Source organism: Osmia lignaria, chromosome 12 (genome assembly GCF_051020975.1).
Source record: "Osmia lignaria lignaria isolate PbOS001 chromosome 12, iyOsmLign1, whole genome shotgun sequence".
Lineage (NCBI taxonomy): Eukaryota > Metazoa > Arthropoda > Insecta > Hymenoptera > Megachilidae > Osmia > Osmia lignaria.
In genome coordinates, this window is record NC_135043.1 from 6,110,964 (window position 1) to 6,132,785 (window position 21,822).

Here is a 21,822-nt window from a genome sequence, read left to right on the forward strand (position 1 = left end):
ATAATCCATCACTATAGAAACTACTTATAGTACAAATAATTAAAAGAATATTACATTAATTATATTTAAATGAATGAGGATAGTCAACCGATAGTTTAAGCGTGAATTACCGTGGGAATTCAAACTACACTCGCAACGTTAAAGATGTTAATTGCTTTTGGTCCATCTTGTACCTTTCGTAATTGATTTAAGGGCAGAGACTCCTTCGAGGCCTCCTCCGAATCGATGTAAGCGCCATTGGAAAGAATCGGGCAATCGTGAAAACACATAATTGAGAAATTCGACATTTGACGGTGTGACATCTAACGTCATTATGCAGAATAAGAAACGAAAGTGAGGTGGCATAGTTGCCAAATCACATCATTTGAGAGTTCTATCGCGGTGTTGCCGCATCTGTGACCATCTAGCAAAATGAATTTGCTCGAGCCGAGCGAGATTTTGATTCCTGGCGGACATAGAAAAGGACAGCGCGAGAGAGAGAGAGAAGGAGTATAATGAATGAAACAACGTAGGGCCGATCGGCGTAAATATAGTCACACGCTACGACAGATTCGATGAGACTTTGTAATACACATAACGTATGCGACTATAAGACTTATAGGAATAAAAACTATATGGCATTAATAATTTCAGGAAAGAAATGAAAAATAAAGACATGTAAATTGATCTGTAATATACAATATTTATCGATTGAAATATAATCAATAAATATAAAAAATGCCTCTTCTTTCTCCGCGCCGTCTACATCGTCGATTCCCATGACAGCCACTCCAGCCACGTGTTATTGAAATCTTTTTCATTTGAAATATAATAATGAATTTTAATATAATTGTACCTGCATATACAGAGTGTCCCAGTCTAAGTGTGACAGAATTATATTAAAATTCATTATTAATTTCTTTATTTCTTATTCCCTTCTTGAAATTATTATGTCAGGTAGTTTTCATTCCTATAAGTCTTATGGCCGCGTACTTACGTTATGTGTATTATTTCATTCATTCTACCCCTACCAGCACCACGAATCCGCCGTTCTTTGATGTTTCCGAACATAGAAAAGGATAGCGCAAGAAGGATAAACAAAGAGAGAAAGACTCACAAGCACAACATTTAACCCAATATTATGGTATTAAATGTTGACCAATTTATATTGTGTTTAACTTCATTTTAATCAGAAAAATCTTCTCCACATGATAGTGAAATTTTTATTAAAATAAAAAACTTTATTCTGTGCATTAGTATGGTCACATTGACACGGGGCATTTAAATGAAGGCAATAAATCCCGGTTTTAGTCCCTCTTTCGTCTTTAGCTACTGACTCTTTCTAATCAGTGTTTACTGACTAGGCAATCAAATTTGAAAAATGATTCTCCTATTCCATAACAGTTGCGGAGTGGACCGGCAATAATTATGTACATTTATCGAGTTTTCACTGTATATGGTGCAAGTTTTATAATTCATTTTTCTGGCATACCATTTCAAGTATTCTATCTGTAATTTAATTGATGAAAAATACATGATTATAAATATGAATAAAAAAGTTTGATGGATGCACACATTAGTACATGTATTGTTTCATTCTCGAACCTCTTTCTCTCTCGAGCGTCCTATTCTTTTCTATGTCTGGCAGGAATCAAAATCGGCTCGAGCCTGTTGCAATTGTAACAGATGTGGCAACAGCGTGACAGAAGTCTTAATACGATGCGGCAACTATGCCATACTTCTGACTATATTCGCGTAGCTGTTTGTGGTGTCAAATTAGAATTTACATTTATCGACTGATTTCTGTTTTTATCGACCCCGATGATAACGTGGTCAAATATACCATCAATGCCTCTGACGGAAAATCAGTGAACTATTCTTCCGTCTATTTGACGTCTGATGCGTGCAAATCGTAAATTTCGTTTTACGTCTTCCAGAAGTGATAAATTGTGAAAAGTCGAATTTCAGTGACATTGTGCTAGTTCAAGGAAGGGTGGTCTGGTGTGCTATGGGTGAAAAAACCATTAAATCGTCCAATATTTGCTAAAATGCAGCCGAACGCAGCATTCGGCAGCCATGTTGTTTGCCTACAACATCGTCTGTCTCAATCTTACAGTGTCGAAAATATCATTTTTCTCAACGTATGGTGTTTATTAGCGTTCAAACGGACCAGACCACCCTGTGGTGAAGTCCACCCGTGGGTGCTGTACCCGCGAAAATTTCATTTGTGCAATTATCGAGACGAAAAACGAAATCTACGAAATCGAGTGTCTCTCTCACGCATGGCATATACGTGCATGCTTTCCGTTGATTGTGTGAGCGCACGCATACAGGCCATGGCAGAAGGAGTCTGTGCCCTTAATGATTCTGCTCGAGACTACATCTTCCTGTCGAGCTACCCCGTTCGTCGGGTGCTCGCTGGAACAAGAAACAAAAGCGGTGCACGGACGACGCGTGGCAGCGCGCGCGTCGCGACGCGGCCACAGCTAAAGAAAAAATACTGATAAATCTTAGATGATAATCTAGAGGTGTCGCGTTAAGTGGCTGGACGTATTTCAGGTGCCTCGATATCGGTTCATTTCTGAACCAACGACAGTGGCCCTTGATTTACACTATTAGTGATTTTACAAAATTATTACTTTCGAGATTTTTCAAAATTATTACTTTCGAGATTTTTCAAAATTTCTAACATTGAATTAAAAGATAAAAAGAATTCTAAAATGAATGAAATATTCTAAGGTTCATTTTGATAGTATCTTATAATATAAAAACTAATCCTTAAACTTTGGACTGATAGCGTACTTATCAAGGGTCTCTGGTGACATCCGGTCGAAGGGCTTAATAAAAATTGACGCGACGGGGTTGTGCTCTGTTCTCTCATTTTCTCTTTCTTCCTACGTAGTTTAATCTGATTAGGCCGAAAGCCGTCTTCGAGACGCGCTCCGTCGAGTTCTTTCTATCCGGCCGGAGACAGTCGTGACTGACTAGACTCACGTTCCTTCTTTGTAACAACTTCCTTCCAACTCGTAGGAACGACTATTCTTCAGCAAGTCAGAAAACAAACAGATTTAACAAAAAATATCTGTTCGACTTACAATTATGATTCTCTATTTTCTCCTTATCCTCCTCTATTTCTAAATCATCTAACTCAATATCTATAAAATAAATTTAATTCGCAATGAGAAATTTTTTAGCATAGGTATTTTTCTATCCTATTTTGAAATAATAATGCTTTACTTCGGACGATTATAATCACCCTTTACAATAATGAAAGAGTTAAGCAACAGGATTAAAGAATTAAAAATACGAGTGCCTTCTGACCAAGTCTTCGATTTAGACAGGAAGTTGCCAGCGAACGAAAACGGTGAGGCGACTGACAGATCTCCAGATACCGCGATTACCTTTCATTTAATATTTACAGTAAGCTGTGTCTACCATTCGACTGTCGACGTTCGTATTATAGTATATCTCTTTTCTTTCCTGGTGTTTGTTGCCCCATTTACGAAGAATTTTTGTCGTCGCTATGAAGTCTGTACAAAAATGATGAACAGTGTATGATAGGTGTATGAGTTTGCACGTCGACACGTGGCCAGCGTTCAAGGAGTCCGTTCAGCGAAGTTTAGTTCACCTTGAACGCCGGGCTACATCGTTGGTCTGGCTTAGCCAGCGAATTCATTGTGATGCATTTTCATATCCTAAGTGCTGATCCGCGAGGACCTAACCATCTAACGTTGGACGGTACTGATGTCTTTCAGGGGATGCACGAGTGCGTGTTGGTAGCTTGCCCTGGTGACGACAGTGCAACCGAGAAGTCCGAGTCTAAAACCAGGTCGCTGATACAACCCACGATGCCTTTCGTATATTTGCCTCCTGTCGTCCTCACGATGTCTGGTGCACCACCTGTAAATGTATTTTTAGTTAATACCTTAGTAACAATATGGATGCAATAGTGGTAACTTCTGAGAAATTAGGAAACGATAATTATGTATTCTTGAAATAATAAAAAATTGAAATAATTAAAAAGCAAGTGTGAATATTTGATATAACATTTAATTTTTAACCACGATTCCAAAAAACATTTTATCCCCCAAATGAGAACTGTGCTTTTAATCATTTAGGATGAACCTTAGTGGATTACAAGCTTTATTAAAACGGATCACACGAAACTTTTCAATCAAAATCATACTCACCAACATAAAGACCCGTGTCAGTGTTCAACTGTCTGAGCTGTCCAGGCGACGAGGCCGACACACCTGTACCACTGTCGACGACCAACGACGCCCATTGCTCGTTCCTAACGAAACATCAGTTAACTTCAGACCACGGCAATTCGATTATAAAGCTTTTCTCGAATTAGAAGTTGACAAAATTGCGAGCAGAGAACTCTCCCTAATATGGTTACCTTACGGCTCGAACACGGTGCCATAGATCATCGTCCAGTCTCGTTAAATTGTACCGTAGAACAGCCTGACCAGAGCCCAGATTATAAGCTAATGTTAGATAACCATGGTCCAAGCCAAGAGCAAGAAAATCGTCGTTCTCGTCCCTTTGTTCTTGCGGATCCGCTTGTCGTCCGCTCCAAAGTAACAGTCCGCTGCTGCTACTCGCTCGGAATCTCATGTTGATGTCTACCCTGTAGCTGATTATCCTGGAAGTAAGGAATTTTCTTTCTGTGAAGGACTGTGGATAAAATAGTCAAAATATGCACTAAACAGAAGGGGGCCCTATAGAGATGTCTGTTATTACGACTTGAAATAAATAAATAAATAAATTCATTGGTTTTGAATTTTACGTTTAATAAGAAACATATTAAGGGCTTCGAATTCTAAATTTAATTAAAAACATATTAAGGGCTCCAATGCCTAGGATACTAAAAGTTCTAGATATGGCTCCAATTGTATGATATTACTTAACAAAGAAAAGCGATACGATTCATTAAATTACTTTTTACCTCTTCATAGTATCAGCGTCATTATAATGAAGATAACTTTCGCTGCCAGAGAAGCTTGGAACAGATCTTTCGTATCGCGTCCCCACGTTCGGTTTTGTTAAAGAATCATCTAAGATAGTGTTGTCATCCGGTGCTGGACAAGGATGAGGCATACCGGGTCGACAGCGACAGGTGAAGCGATCTCGAAGAGGACGACATTCTGCGTCTCCGCAAGGCCTCGCCTCGCAGGCATGCCCGCAATTACCGACGTTCACTCCACCCAAAGCCTCCGCAAGTATTCCGATCTGTTGGTAGGAAATATTCCAGTGACTTGTTTATTTAATGCCTCAGGAGAGTATACTATATCTCGTGATTGGATATTTAGAGTTCGGGATTGAGATTCTGGGTGATCCACTTCGGTATTACTTATGGATGCTATAAAAATACTAAGGTACTAAATTACCAAGGTGCCGAATTGTCATGATATCCAATTACTATAGTATCGAATTACTATGGTATCAAATTACTATTGTAGCGAATTACTATGGTACCATATCACTATGGTACCGTATCACTATGGTAGTAAATTATCAAGGTACCAAGTTACCAAGGTACCAAATTACCAAGATACTAAAGTATTGACAATGAGTACTAAGGTACAAAAGAATACCAAATGCTAAAATCCTGAGGTATTAAGATGGAAAAACAGCCGGAAGTCATGTCGCGAAGTTAGGATGTGGAAATATGTATGCGTTGTTGGGCTACGTAGACGAAAGGAAGAAACAACGGTAGAGAATGGGTTATAAAATAAAAAAATTGTACCATTTGGAAAATATGTACGAAAGAGGTAGGGGTATAGTACGAGTACTCACAATGGTACGTACAACGTCGTTTCTTTAGAATTGTTTATAATTGAATTGTTTTCAACGCACCTTAAATTTTAATTTTGTCTGCACCATTTTTTTTGCATTTCGTACAAAAAAAATGAACACAATTTATTTTCCCTACGAAATCGAGTTGTTTCAAAGCTCGCCAGATTAATTAGCTAACTTTCAGGATAACCTGTTCCCGCGTATTCATTTTCATTTCGAACGTTACTCCTGATATTTTATTTCATCCGTCGCGAACAGAATTTCTGCGATAATAAAACACGCTTTATTTCACTACGGATTTCACGATTTTCCACCTGTCATGCACGCAAGATTTATACACAATACTGTTTTCCATGTATCGAAGCAAAGTATTAAAATAAATAAAATACCATATCGATGTTTCAAATCCCTTTTCTATTACAATTTTAAAATCGTATGAAAAGGATAAAAAATTTGGTTTATATTCCCTTTCAATTTCATATTATCGTTGTCAAAAAGTCCCACACATTTCCGATTCTTCTATGTTTAATAGAAATAAAAAGAAATAGTTTATGTTGTAGTTTACTTTCAGAAATACCACGAAGCAAATTAGTTTTCATTTATTAATTCAGTAAAATGGTAATTAAATTTAGAAATTAGAAGAATTCTCACCTCTCGGCGATTTAAAATGACCGTCTGGATACAGCCTACGAAGCTAACAGTAGTTTTCATTTTCGGCGAGTACATGTCTGTGGATGGTGCACCACCGAGATAGAGATTTAGTGGCAAAGACAGCTGCGTAAAGGCGCCTGGCGCCAGGATCTCCTGCGGAGGATCATCCTCCACCTCCAGCGAGGCCAAACGTCCAGTTCTCGACACTCGCACTTCCACCCATTCACCAAGTCTGACAGGGTTCTCGCTTCTGTAACAGACAATCAATACCGTTGTAGTAAAATATCGAGAAATGCTGGGAACAATGCCGAGGAAAATGCTTTTATTTGTAAAATTCACATTCCCTCCATTTTCCAATAAAAAAATGTTCAATCTGAAATTTTTCCATTTCTTTAAATACAATTTTTGGGAAACAAATTGTCTTTGTATTTGACAAACCTACTCACGTTTATTTTATTCGTATATCAGACGCACACAAGAGAAACAAAAATCTTCAGTTAACAGGTTAATAAATAATTGTTGAATTTTTCATCCACTCTTATTATTCAATTTTCAGAGCAAATATTTTTCTTCGAGTTTACTGAGTCCAGTATTATGGTTATAGGTACTGAATCAATTATAAAACATTTTGTAAATTATTTTCATTTTTACCGGATCCTATACTATTTTATTCAACGGTCTCTCTTTATTTTCGATAAGAGTGCATAATAATGCATCTGCAAACTTTAATCTTTCAGATTCCAGGATGAACCAAAGCTCATTTAGTAGAATTATATTAAAATCTTTCTCCTCCCCTGCTGTCGTTTTAAAAGGAACAGATAAATGCTTCTTCCATCTTTCAAGCATCATTTTTTACGGGATTGCAGCATTATCTCTAGATAACTTTTAATACCGCGTCAGAGTTTTTTTTTATTTGGAAAATCATACGAACAGACGGGTCTTAACGAATCGTCGCGTAAATTCCTCCCTGATAGAGACGTTTGTCGCTCGGTGATATTAAATCTAACCGCGCGAATCCGCTCCGCTTTCATCTCGGATCGGGTTTCAAGCAATTTCCAGTCTATTGTACCAAGTGTTTCGTGTTCGCCGAACACGCGAGGAAAACGCGTGCGAGTTCTCGGGATTTCAATCTTCTGTAATTGCATATACACTCGCGATCAAATCAGATTTCCCGAGGAAAAATGCCGATACCCCTGCTCCCATGCTTCCCCTTCGCCGTCCGTGGGGAGAATGCCATAGTGCAGAGGCAGGGCCCCTATATATAGGCCAGCGGCGGACCGCCACTTAGTGTGTAAACGTATACGCGGGAATATTTGAATTGATATTTAATTTGTTGTGTATTTTTCAGTTATGTACTAAATTTTATAACATTTAATAATTAAAAATTATATTATTTTCTTTCCTAAATTACTTTTAATATTAATATCGTCAAAATTAGGGTTTAGATAATTCCTGCTTCCCCTATATTTCCATTCTTCGTGGTTCGAGAAAAAATGATACAGGCAGAGAAACATTGCACGAATCATTGAACAGCTTGTGTATTTAAATGCGCGTCTTATTTCAAAGAAACTTTGCTCGTTAAGGGAGGAGCAATTAAGAATACGCGAAGGGGTGAAAATGGATGAGTTTTAGTTGAATCGAAGAAAGCTGCTCCGGTGTTCGAATTTAAATGATTCGGGTGTAACGATGCTGAAAACAATAATTGCTTTCGGATGGTGAATTAATTGATATTATATTACTTTGGATATTATCTTAATGGATATTATGTCAGGGTTGATGGTAGAATTAAATTGGTCTAATGGACGGAAACAAATTGTAAGGCAAAGGGTTAAAATTTTGACTGTCACTTAATTCTATGGGGATATATTGGTCTATGCCACTTGCCTTATGAATTACACTTGTCACATATTACCACTCTTTTACATATCTGACTAATATTTGACTCATTCTACTTGTCTGATCCTGCACTGTTCCTATACTACTTATCTAATCACATATCCATCAGATTGCACTTGTCTAGTTACACACACCCTATATTTTATTTGCCTAACCATACAACAGGTTTATTCTATCTACACAACCCCACCCTTATTTCGTTTCTCTAACCATGTACTTATACTGTATTTGTCTACCATCCCTTTTCATTTGTCTGACTACCTACCAGGCTTATTCTACTTACCTAACCATACGCGCTTCCTATATAATTGCACAGACAAATTTGTCTGACCACTTACTGTTCCTCTTTCGTTAGAGTATCTACCCTATTACGTTTGCCTAACCACATACCACCGCTATATCATTCGTTTCACCACATCCTCGGATTATTCTATTTATCTGATTATACATATTAAAGCATAGAGGTAATAATTATCCGACTATAAATTCTTCTAAAATTTTAATCGTTTCATTTGTTGCAAAGGTGAATTTTCTTACAGGCTTACAAAAGTTTCCTCATAACTCCTCGTCCAATCATATCGGAAAGCCGTTCGTCGCCGACGTCGCGGCTGATCTCCCCGATATTAACGCAAGAATCTCTTTGCTCGAACATTTCCTGGCTCCGAGGGAGAGGACTTTCGGTGCTCTTACTTAGAGCGGAAAGAAAAGCCCTGGCGTAGCTAGCTCTCGGTCACAATAAAACCTCGACCGGGGGTTGCAGCAATCTATATATCGAGGAAAAACCACGTAGAATGGAGTCTCGTCGCCGTGATTCCGGTCGAACGTCGTGAATACGAATGAAGTTTACTCGTGGGGTGTTCAAAAAGTCGAGGAAACTTCTTCCCTGTAATTTCCTATGTGCGCCGAAGGAGAGGAAAAAAGTTTGCTACGAAATAGATAAAATGTTGCGTACGTGTTGTACATTGCTGTGCTACCTTGGCCATAAAAAATATATATGAAAAACCGGCAACCATCGGTTTCCTTTCGGAAAAGGATTCGTATGAAATATTTTTTGAAAAATTTTCTAAGCTTTAATGTTCCAAGCTTTAATATTTCGCGCTTTAATGTTCCAAGTTTTAATACTCCTAATTTTAGTATTCTAAGCTTAGATACTTCTAAGCTTCAGTATTTCAAGGCTTGGTAATCCTAATCTTTAGTATCCCAATCTTTAGTATTTCTAAGCTTTAATATTCCAAGCTTCAATACTCCTAAGCTTTAGTATTCCAAGTTTTAGTAGCGAGCGCTAAATACCTAATTACGTGTTATCGCCTGGAACACATTAAATCGAAAACCCCTAAAAAATTGCAAGATTAAAGGAACACTTCCTATGTTTTATGCCGATTCTACAAATTCGTAGAAGTTTATTGACCCAACTACGAAGGAGAACGTTTAGACCATAATTCGTAGAACTTTCTGAGTACCTCACTTCCACGTATTTCGCTGCTCTAAGTGGCTACATATCGGGAAGGGTGGAAAAAGGATCGTACTAGTCCCATAACGACCTGGAGAATCGTAAACTCGTAAGTTCGAAGGGGTGTGGTCGATGAGGAACAGTAGGTGAGTTATTAATCGCACGACATTGTCGTTGTAACATCGATCCTACAAAAGAGGCACAACAGATGTTCCGAGTTTTGCGAATGAAATAGGGGAAACTTTGTGAAAAGATGATTTAAGATGAATATTTAATGTCGTTCCTGCTGCGTGAGTCACTGATGACTCACGGTAATTATGGGAAATCATAAAATATTTAATTGCTTACTTACAGACTCCGTATCTGTATTTATGATTGAATGCACAAATTAATATATTTTAATTAATTCATGACTGCATATGAAAGAGTGAAATGTTTTTTCTGTGGTTGAAAAATATCACGGTTAATGTATCAATTTCAATAAATTTAATATTAATGAAAAGTTGCGTGTTTGAATTTTCAATATAATTTAACACCAATCGAAACATATATACGTATCTATCAATTTTATTTCATTTAAGCTTCAATTTACACTGTATAACGTAAAATTTGCCATCAAACATTTGCGCTGATTAACTATATTTATTAACTCAGCTGGTCAAGTCAATTTCGTACTAATTAGACCGAGCATACAGGAAATTTATCATTTATCAAACACTATTGACCAACGAAAAAAAAAAGATTAAAAAGAGAAATATGCTTTTCATATTAGCTATTACAAATAAGAAGTTTATATATCTGATATTAAATGTGTAACATGAAAGTTTGTAAATTAGAATTTTTCTATTACCTATTTAAAAAATAAATGAAGAACCAATTAATGTAATTAAAAAATGAGATCTATAAATCAAATACCCTGTACAATCCTTCGAAACGATTCAACCTGATTGCTAGCTGATTAATATTTACAAGTGTCAGAAAGAGCTAGGACAGAGAATCTCTGATTGAAACTCGTCGAGATTTTTACAGCTGTCCCTCGGTTAATATCGAGGCTCGAAGTTTCGAGAGAGAATATTGAAGATTAGAGGAGTCGTAAGGGGTGAAAATAATGATGGAGGCTGGTTCGTCGGCCAACATAACGAATGCGAAACGAAGTTTGCCCACGGATATTATTTCGTCGAGATGGTCGCTACGTTGAAAGATCGAGTCGGGGATAAAAAGGACGCTTACCGAAGGGTTTCATAAAGCGAGCAAACATCGTTCGTTCGGTTGCGTATGTAAAACAGAACGATGTTTGCTTTTCCCTTCCAAAGTAAAAACCCACTGTCGGATCACCCCGGTTAAATGAATCGAGCTTAAATAACGGGAAAATGTTTTTACTACGCGAAACAACGTGTTTCCTGTTGGTTCGTCGCGCTGCCCCGAGCAATTACAGTTTCTGATAAATTATAATTCGATTATCGAAAAATCGATCGGACAGCCAATTTATACTCCAATATTTGTTTCGTGTTTCTTGTATCTTTTTATAAAAAATTTTATACTGGAAGTAATTTATATTGAACCCTGTAAACCAACAATTCAAGAAAAAATAGTAAAATAATTATAATTATAATTTAGAATACCATTAAATTAGAATTTTCCTATTTTTCTGTTATTTAAATTTGGAAAATCAATGAACGATCAATGATGAATTTTAAGGCTCATATAAAAAGAATGTTAACAATGAAGCAATTATTTGGAAAGAAATTACGGCTGAGAACTGCTTTCGTTCTATTATTTCCATGAAATGGACAAAAGGGTAGCTGCGCTGCTTTTATACTAATGGAGGCTCGTGTTTTCATAATGCAAAGAGACAGTGCGAATCTTCGTCCCTCTATCTTCATTCTTTCCACTGAAATCTGCTCGCATTCGACGTTCTCTCGCAATTACCACCCTCTAGTTTCTATATCTTTTTCCATTCTTTCACGCCTCGTCCCATTTTACACGGTTCGAGTTACCATTACCGCCCAAGTACCATTCACTTGCTGCCACTGTACCCGTTTCCGAGATTTTTAATGCCTTTGCTTCGTTATTTTCCTCTATTTATATTGCCAATTGCACGCTGTTACAAATGAACCGCGTGAAACACATTGTATTCGTAGGAAACGATTCGACGTGTTTTCTCGTTTCACAATCGACGATTTTCCAGCAAAAAATAAAAAATAATATTTAAACGTAATTTTACTAAATAAAATGTTTGAAAAAAATATAATTATTCAAATAAAATTTAAACTGCCAATATTTCTCCAACCCTTTAATTAAAGAGAATGGAAGATTGCAAATTTATAATATCAATAAAATGGAAAATGGAAATTAAAAGGATTAGTCTACTGTGAATGAAAATATTCTGAATTGTTATTCGTTTGATTTTCCAGCTAATATGCAGAGATTGCCACCAGTCAAGGGTTTAATTCCCATAATAAAAACAGTAAAAATTAGGGAATCTGATTAGAACGTTCGTGTTCGATCTATAGAGATGCCTTGAGCGCACTGATTTCTCTTCATGAATATTCAAAGGGTTAATTCGCAATGAGGCCGATCGACGTCGATACATCGTTACCAGGCGATAGGATGGATTAAACGATCGGTCGGTTCTTTCGACGCCGGGCGTCGGGCTTCGTTAATCGATCGTATCGCGTATAAACTCGTTACACACCACAGTTACAAGTGATATAATGAATGGTGTCTTGCTTAAACCACGATTCCTGATAATCTCATGTAATTTCCTTTTTATGAAGTTAATCTTGTTATTAACATAAATTCCAAAAATTTGACGGAGTTAATTGAAATATTATCAGTGGCGTAATTAGAAGGAGCAAAATTCTAAAATTCTAAGACCTTAAGGTTCTAAATTCCTAAGATTCTGAGGGTTTAAAATTTGAAATTTCTAAAATTTTGAGATTTTAATATGCTTATATTACAAAATATTAATATTCTAAAATTCTGTGAAGTTGGCCCACCCTGGAAAAGAGTCCTATTAAACAACCATCTTCAAAAAATTGAAACTCACCGCCTAATTTAAAAAATAAGGGGTCTGTAATAACCATGACACACTCTGTTTACATGCACGCATAGTCCTGATCAAATTACAATATCCTTTCGTCTTGTTCACGCCAACAAATTAATTAGAAGCCGATGAAAACCGAAGGAAATTGAATGGAACGTTGACAATCGACTTACCTTAAAGTGGCGGGTCCTGTTCCCAGGTCAAAAGTGAACTGCACGTGTCCTGAAGAAAGGTACAACGCAATGAAATCACCGGTTGCATCGCTATGATGGCCGTTGTAAAGAATAACACCATCTGAGGTGGTCGGTTTCAACGTGACAGCCAATTCCAGCCAAGATAGCGAAGTGTCGGCCAATCCAGGATACCGAAGATAAGAAGACCCGTTGAATGACGGTACCTGAAAGCAGAAAATCCATCGACCATGGTTATCATGATTGTAGACTTTCCTTGGGAAATTTTCTTTTTGGGAAGGATAGATCATTCTTCGTCTTAGATAGAGAAAAGTATTTCTTCTAGCATTAGTACTCCTAAGTTTTAGTATTCTAAGCTTTAGTATTCCAAGCTCCAGTATTCAAAGCTGTAGTATTCTAAATTTTAGTATTCTAAGCTTTACTATTTTTAAGTTTTAGTATTCCAAACTTCAACCATTCTAACTAAAATAATACTTTCTATTTCTTAAAATCCTATTTTACCCCATAGATTTGCAACATACTCCCAAATATTTAACCAATCTTAACTAGTAAAGCAACATCAATCCCCCATAATACCATCCCTTTTCAATTAAAGCCTACGTTAAACTCAATCTCGCAAAGATCAACACAATACCTATTCAAACCCATGTTCCACCATATAATTTCTGCCACCCTTTTCTACAGAAATACCATTATTTCAAAGAATTGCTTCACAAAAGGTACTTCATTCGTCAGAAATAATACGTAGACCGATCACGTAAAAGCGTTTTAGACGAGAAAATACCGTAAATCGGGCAATGTTTCATTGGGATAGCGAGAAAAATCAATGGTTCAGAGTTCGCTAAAGGTCTTCCTTCGCGGATTCTCCTCTTCACCAAGTCGTCTGGCAACGACATTATTTCCAACAGCCGGTTGGCCACGTTATTTTTCTCTTCTTATCTAGGTCGATTTGTGAAACGACATAGTTACCGAACGAAATGATCGCTTCCCGGGCAAACAGTTTGCTGACATGGATATACAACGCGTTATATCTTCATAAGAATTATTTATCTATCGCTACACGTAGCCGGAATTATTTCTTTGATGGAATGAATAATTGAAATAACTAAAAAAAAGTTTCCTAGAATGTATTTTTCAGAGTTGAATATTCCAATGAAATAAAAATATATAATTTTTTATTTTAAGGGGTCGTTTTATTTGTAACTTTAATTTCTTTGATGAAAAAAAGGCAGTGTTTATGTAGACGATGTAATATTAATTACGCTAGATTATTTATGTTTAATTCAATCTTTCACCGAAGGAAACTAGTCTAACAAGTTTTCATCGTTCATAAAAATCGTTCTCCAGCTACTATTCTCCTTCTTTCTTACGATCCAAGCAACTACGTTGCTAGAAACGGATATTCTCTTATCTCTCGCGGTTGTTGCCGAAGGAACAGCTCGATGAAAATGGGGATAAAGATGAAGATACGGATAAGGGAAACTTTTATGATTCATGATGCTCGCGGAGAGGGGAATAAAATAAGAAGAAGAGGGAAAAAGAAGAAGAAATTTCAAGAAGGAACAAGAACTGGTTCTAAGATAGAGGAAATAACAAACCGGATAATGAAGTAGTACAAGGACGAATAAAGATTACAGAAAAAAGATTGTAAGGAAAAAAGAACTTGATAAAAAAGAAAGAATCTTTCGATGAAAGAAACTGAAAGAGAATTAGTGCGCACAAGATTTTAAAGCCATCTATCTACCATTATAACAGAAGGGTTGACACAAAAATATCATTCTACATTTTCAATTTATTTTCTCCGTAAATTACCTATCTTTCGTTGTGTTATAAAAACAGACCGTGTACAGCAAGAAATTCCTGTATTTTCAATATTCTACGCAGAGCACCCCTTTTTTGCTGTCCTCAACACCCCAGCTAGAGTGTCTTCCAAGTAATATCACCGACAAGCTGATAGCACATTTTATCAAGTGCAGCTCCATTGTTATAATAATCGATATATCAACGTATAGTCGTTTATAATCCATCGGCGCATACACGCGTACGCACATGAAGTGCCGTCTGCGGATGAGAGAACAAATTGATCGGCATTATGCCCGGGTTCTGCGTTCAAATTTTCCAAAGAGCGGAATAGAAAAAAAGAATTAGAGAGGGTAGAAGAATTCAGGTGGAAAATTTTTTGCCATGAAATGCAGGAAAATTGCGACCGTCCCGTTAACTCGATGTAAAATATTCCCGGAAACCAGTTCCGCGTTTCCGCTTTCGATACGCTCGGAATGTTTGCTCAACGCTTCGAGACTTCGATGCGACGAATTTTGCGGAAAATTGAGTTAAATGATATATTTGATTATTGCTTATTAAATAGGAGATTATATTACAAGCATTTTATCGTTTCAAAAATAATACATTATGGAGACTGAAATTTTTAATATAAAATTTAATTAAGTTAAATAGTTGATAAAATAAAGATTATATTCAAAATTTAAGGGTTTAGTATTCTTCATAGTCTTTATTATCACATGTCTGACTAGTCATAGGTATTACTACTGTGATAATAAAAAAGTTCATTTAATCCCTAAATGCATAGTGTTACCATATGGTTATCGACTTACATTCAGAAAATGATGAATAATTATTCCTAATAATTCATTAACAACCATTTTTCGTCATAATTGTTAAATTAAAATTATATTTATTTTGGAGAACTTTTTCAAACAACCCATCATTCTCTTTTGAAGATATGTTTTCTATTATTCTCTTTGGCCACTTCAAAATTTTATCTGAAAAATAGGTGAACAGGAATACTAGGTTCAAAAGGATCCTCTACGCATCCCATGAACTGTAAGTTCGTTTCAATTGATTTCCTAAATAGGTAGGAAAGAGGTGAGCGAACAAGTGTCACTCGAAACTGAAACTCGAAGCTCCGATTGCCTCCCCTTTAAATCCATTTAATATACACCCGTCGACGAATTCAATCGAATTTTCTGAAAGCGTTGTCAGAGGCGACTTCAAAAGCCCGTGCACACTGCAAACGGCCTTTTCACCCTGCGGTGAAGGGTTAAATGTAAAGTTTGCGGCGAAACGCTACGCCGTTCAGTCAAGATTTAATTAATCGACAGCGTTTCGAACGTTTATTTCAAGTCGCAGACGCACTAGTTAATTGTTCGTCGACATCCACGGAAATAGTTTCCTTTGTTCAAAATTTAAATAGAAATCCATTATAGCGTATAAACGCTAATTTCATTTTCAGATAACGTTGCTGTACAAGTTTTAATGCTACTTTGAAAATTATTATAAATTTGTTAAAAATTATGTTTCTATATTTTCATGGAAATTTCGAATTTTAGTAATTATTAAGACTCTGAATTTAAAATAGAAATAGCAAAAATAAATGGTTAAAAATTCGATGAAAAAGTATTCTTTCTTATAAAAATATTCTACCCATCTATCAACACAATAATTAATTTTATCAAACCTCAAGTATTATAAAATTGCATCGTTAGCCAACAATGCGGAGATCAAGTTAATTTCAAAAAAAGCTCGCAATCAAAAACTCTCTTCATATTCATTAAACCGTCGAATATTTACCTGTAAATCTACCCTGGTCTCGCAAAGGTCGCCTGTGTATCCGAGAGGACAGAGGCAGACAGCCGTGTCGCCTCCGGTGGTCAAGCATTTCCCGCCATGGGAACAGGGCACCTTGCTGCATCTATCCGCCGTGCATTCTTCTGTAATCATAACAAATTAAAGTCTAATTAATTCATATCAAAAAATTTTCAAAAATCAAATGAACAATTTTTATGATTTGATTTCGGTTTATTTATTCAGGCTTAAAATTATAATTTCAGAGCACTCTAAAAAATCACAGAGTTCAACAAATGCTTCATGAAATATGTCTAAAATTATGACGAACTATTCAATCAAGAATCGTAGATTGATTTTTTATTTTTAATCCAGTATTCGAGGAATAGTGTGAATATTTGAGGAAAATACGAGAGCTTTCGTAACACGCACTCTCCGGCTATTGCGACGGCCGGAAAGCAAGCGGGATATCTGCGAAATTATCTTCCGCCGTGGTCGCTCGGCTCTATCGGAAATTTCTGACGAACGAAAAAGGAATTTCTTTTCTTTTTCACGCTGGAGATGGAGTGGGTCGGAGGTGGTTTGAACGCGTACCTCTCGAAAAGATCGATGCCACGCTCGTCGATTTCTCGATCGGACCACGGTTGAAAAGGCGCCGACGTTCTCGCTGCATTATTGATTTTATCCGAAGCTTTGTCGATGCTTTTTTCGTCCCACTGCCAGGAGAATTTAGTTGATACATAGTCGAGTATGTTAGCGAAGGGATATCGATCAAAATGAACACCCTCTATGGTGGTTCGCGTGATCGAGCAAAAATAAAACGTTAAAAATTGGTGAATTTTTGTATTCAAATAGAAAATTTGTGAATTAAAAATATAATAATAAGAAAATTATAATATACCTATGGTATAATTGCAAATTTTTAAATAGCGATCTAATGGAAAAATTATTATCAAATTCATTAATCCAAATTTGCTAAAAAAGATAAGATATTGCAATTTGATCCTTAATCGATTGAAAGTATAAAATTTGTGTTATAAACGCAACTGATAGAAAAAGTAGATATTCTTCTGATAGAAAAATTTTCAAGAAGCAATTACTTTCTAACGAATCCAATTTCACCTAAATTGAAGTTAAGTTCTTATCGCAAGTAGGCTGTTCGACTCGGTTCTCCTTTAAAGTGGCGATCAATATGTGCGAACGTAAGCTAGCTCGAAATACTTCTTCTCTTTCGAAAGCAACGGGAAAGTTGCTTTTCACCTGCTCCCTCGTGAATCTAGTTAAATCTAGACCGGCCAAGAATTCCTCGGGAGTTACTTTTTTTCATCTCCTCGAACGCGTCCTCCTTTGTCTTCGCAACTTTTCTTAATAACATCCTGAAACTTTCGCCAGGAGTTCTTGTTGATGCTCGCAAGGGACATAATGCGAATGTCTGACGTCGACTTCTTTTTTCAGTTTCGAATATACTCTAACTCAATGTACTTGAATTTGAAAAAATGTCTCTTCTGTTCAGGGACGAAAAAACCTTGCAAAGATTCCATTTCTACTTTCATGAATTTTAAATATTTTATAAAAAAGATTAAAAATTAATATTCCATTGAAAAATATTGTAATACTAACGCCATTCAACATTTGCGTTTTATTATTTTTTTTAATTATACAAAATTGAAAGGATAAATCGCCAGTGATCCACGGCAATTAATGTTTAAAAATAAGCTATGACCTTTTCGCCTTTTTATAATAACCATGACGAGGGATTTAAAAATAAGCTCTATCAATTTCATAAAGAATCTTTTTCCACGCGTTTTAAGGTTTGATTAGTCGACCTTTCATTCGTTTTACAAGTGGATCACAACTTTTTTTGGAAAAAAGTTCCAGCATCGTCGAAAATTTAATGCGTGCTTCAGCCGATAACGTATCACGTCTCGAAACTCACAAAGTCTACGTTCGTTCCTCCACGCTCGCTAATGCATAGGGAATTTCGTTTGGCAGGAAAGAAATAGAGGAAAAAAGCAACGAGTAAATTGGGAAACTTCGATCGAAGTGATCTCGGTTGGCGGTGAGTTCACCAACCCCTTGTCCTCGTCAGAAATAACTACTTTCGTTTAGAAAGAAAATATTATAAATTTATTATAAACCTAATAAAAGTAACTTAATTAGTCCACTGCGAAATTTGATAAAGATTGTGTCATGAAAAATCTTAATCTTTTAAAAAGATTGACTGAATAATAAAATTATTATTATAAGAAATACTTTTAAAATTCACTTTGCAACAATTTTAGAAATCTTTTGATTGATGTCCTCAAATGAGAAGTATGGCCTTAAGATACGAGAAAATAATTTAAGATTCTATTTTAGAATCACCTGACAAAGTATTTCTTTAGAATTTCATGGTCTTCTGCTTCGAAACTTGATTTTTTTGTTTTAACGAATGCGGTTAGAGAAGTTTCTTCCATTTCCTTCTTTCATGCATTTCCGTTTCCGTTTCTGTTTCAGCGACTTCTTTCCTTCTTAACTCCCTTGTTAAAGTTTTGAAACAGCTTGAAACGGAATCGTTCAGAAGGAAACTGCTATTGCATACTAATTTCTTTGTTTTATAAATGGTAGACTGCTTATGATTTGAATGTAATGTAAAGAGTGGCAATATAGCGAGAGTTTATTGAAAAATGGAAAATATCTACTGTAAAATATTTGAAAATCCTTCACAAAATTCGTAAATTTACATAATAAATGAAAAATTGAAAATGAGAATCTCATTATTCGTTATTGCGTTCTCATAATTGTTTTTCCCATACCGTTCGACTACAAAATATCGAGAATCGAATAAAGTGTCGAGTCACGTTATAAACACGATCCTCGTGATAATTACTCTTCCTTCGATAATGGACCTATCGTTTCGAGTTTATTTCGTGCAAAAAAGAGGGTGCGATGACAGGGCCATTCAGTTTGTTTGTCGAAGGAATCTCGACATGGCGTGGCACGATGACGCTGCCACGGTAATTGATTAACACTTGATAATTAACGCGACGACGCGCTCGATACCCTCTCGTCACGACTTTGATCGTTAACTAATTAGCCGGCGCAAAAGTGCACTTTCCAGTTGAATTTAAGCCGATGCATTTCGATCTATACATCTACACTGTTCGATATCTTGGTGTTACGTTGATCAATCGTTTGGAAAGAACAAAGAAATTCGAGCCTTTTCTTCTTTAAGAGTTACTTTGTAATTGTACAATTATTATTTGCACATTTACACTTGTGCACAAATATTTTTCTAATAACATTATTTTATACATTATGGTATGATTGTAATTTCATTCAACGGGGGTGAAAATTGAAATTTCAGGAAGATGATATTTCCTGGTACATCGAATACAATGAAGCTTTTCTAACTAAATTTATGTGACACCTGTTGTGTGTTGGCTACATAGCTGTTAATTCGAGCAGCCAATATAACGTGGCTTCCTCCATCCGAACGAAAATGTAACTTTGAAGTACCTAATTATGGTGCGTAATATTTTATCCCCGCAATTGTTGGCCCACTGGAATCACGATCCCGTATGGGTCAATAATGTGAAACGATTTGAGTGTATTACGTTTCCACGTTATTCCGTGGACATTTTTACTTTCTAAATCCAAAATTTGAAATTACATTTTGAGTTCCGATTACACATGGTAACAAATTTCAATCGATAGAATTAATAGATAATTAATACTTTGACTCTTAATAATGATTTGAAAATTATTAGAAAAAATCATTGTATCAATACTTAAATACCATTTCTATAATAATATAAAAATGAAAGTCATTAACAAAATGAAAAACAATATTTCTCGAAGCTCCAAGTAATTATTTTTAACTCGAGCACTTTTTCTACCGAGAGAAAATAATTTACTTATCCGAAGAATGGGAAGCAAGGAACACGAATGCTTCAAAAGAGAGAATATTCGCGACGAGTGGAGACGTACAGGCGATTTGCTTTGATATCATCTGAACCATTTCCTTTTACCCTCTTTTTTCGACCGCGTAGCTCGTCTTTCTCCGTGAGGAGAAAAGAGGAAAGACGGTCGGTTGAGGACCAAAAAATGCATTGGTCCTAAGAATGTGCTCCTTTGATGTATTGTGCATTCTGGCCGAGAATGGAGATGTGTGTGACGGAGTGGTCGGACGTCTATCGTCTGGACAGAAACCGAGAACAGCTTTAAAGGCTATCTCCCGAGAGGTTACGCTTCAGGGGATTACACGTATCTCCTTCAGACTTTCAATGGAGATTTGGAAGTCCATAGAACGGTATCGGCCCGTTTCTTGCCGTTTCAAGATAACGGAAACGCGGCAACTTTTAATCTGTACTTTATTTTCACCTGTCACGTGTCTTACCATTTTCTATCAGATTTATAATGGTCAATAATTGTAACACCGATCTATTTGAATTTTTGAAAACCAAATAAAATAAATTTTTCTTCATAAACACCCTTTTTGCAGTTTTTAATATTACACTTAAAAAATTTATTTTGTTATAACAAAGATGCATTGAGAACGTAGATTACCACTTCATAATATTTGAAAAATTCGTTTAGTATTCAAAATCTTTCCAACGAAGAAATTTACGGTAATGTATATTTTTTCATTTAAAGAAAGATTGTAGGTCGAGTAAAGAGGTTACTTCCTACGAGAATAATAATTAATTAACGAATTGTACTCACCAACGTCGAAACCATTGGCAGCGTCACCCTGCGGTGCAAGAGGGAAACGATAGCGGTGTTCATTGGCTTCCAGATGCCGGACGCAACCCTTAAATCCGGTTCTCACCGGAAGCCGGTCGAGACCAGTTGTGTTTCCGGGCCCGCCGACGAACAGCGGTTCGCGGAAGGTAATCCTCGCAAACAAGCCCTGAAATCAGATTCAGAACAGTCCAATTTATGCAACCGTGAAAAGCTGTTATAATTCACGACGATCTATTATACGAAAGCCTCTATCTCGCTAAGTTTGATTGCGTTCGTACGAACTTTACGAAACGAATACACTTCCGGAAATTTTGCCAATTCTCTTGGCTCGATCTTTGTTGTCAAATTTTCAAATTTATCTCGAGTAAATATTAATTACTTGTTTAGATTTGCCCGAGTTACCACCCCCTGAAAAGATGCCCACTCAACCCTTTCATTAATAAAAATAGTTATAATCATTCTCCATGATAGATTTTTTTTTACTTGAATTTCTTTTCTTA

The 21,822-nt window shown here is 36.3% G+C and overlaps 1 protein-coding gene across 2 annotated transcripts in view; it reads right to left on the minus strand.

Annotated features, from left to right (window-relative positions):
* Positions 1-2,343: 2,343 nt before the first annotated feature.
* Positions 2,344-21,822, minus strand: part of LOC117603125 (pikachurin) — a 91,548-nt gene continuing 72,069 nt past the window's right edge. For both annotated transcript variants that reach the window (XM_034321946.2, XM_034321947.2), the window contains exons 8-15: positions 21,302-21,488; positions 16,604-16,743; positions 12,998-13,221; positions 6,433-6,682; positions 4,931-5,214; positions 4,382-4,627; positions 4,170-4,273; positions 2,344-3,879 (exon numbers count right to left, since the gene is read on the minus strand). In XM_034321946.2, coding sequence (XP_034177837.1) covers positions 3,731-3,879; positions 4,170-4,273; positions 4,382-4,627; positions 4,931-5,214; positions 6,433-6,682; positions 12,998-13,221; positions 16,604-16,743; positions 21,302-21,488 — 1,584 coding nt within the window. In that variant the 3' untranslated portion in view covers positions 2,344-3,730. The remainder of the gene's footprint in view (positions 3,880-4,169; positions 4,274-4,381; positions 4,628-4,930; positions 5,215-6,432; positions 6,683-12,997; positions 13,222-16,603; positions 16,744-21,301; positions 21,489-21,822) is intronic.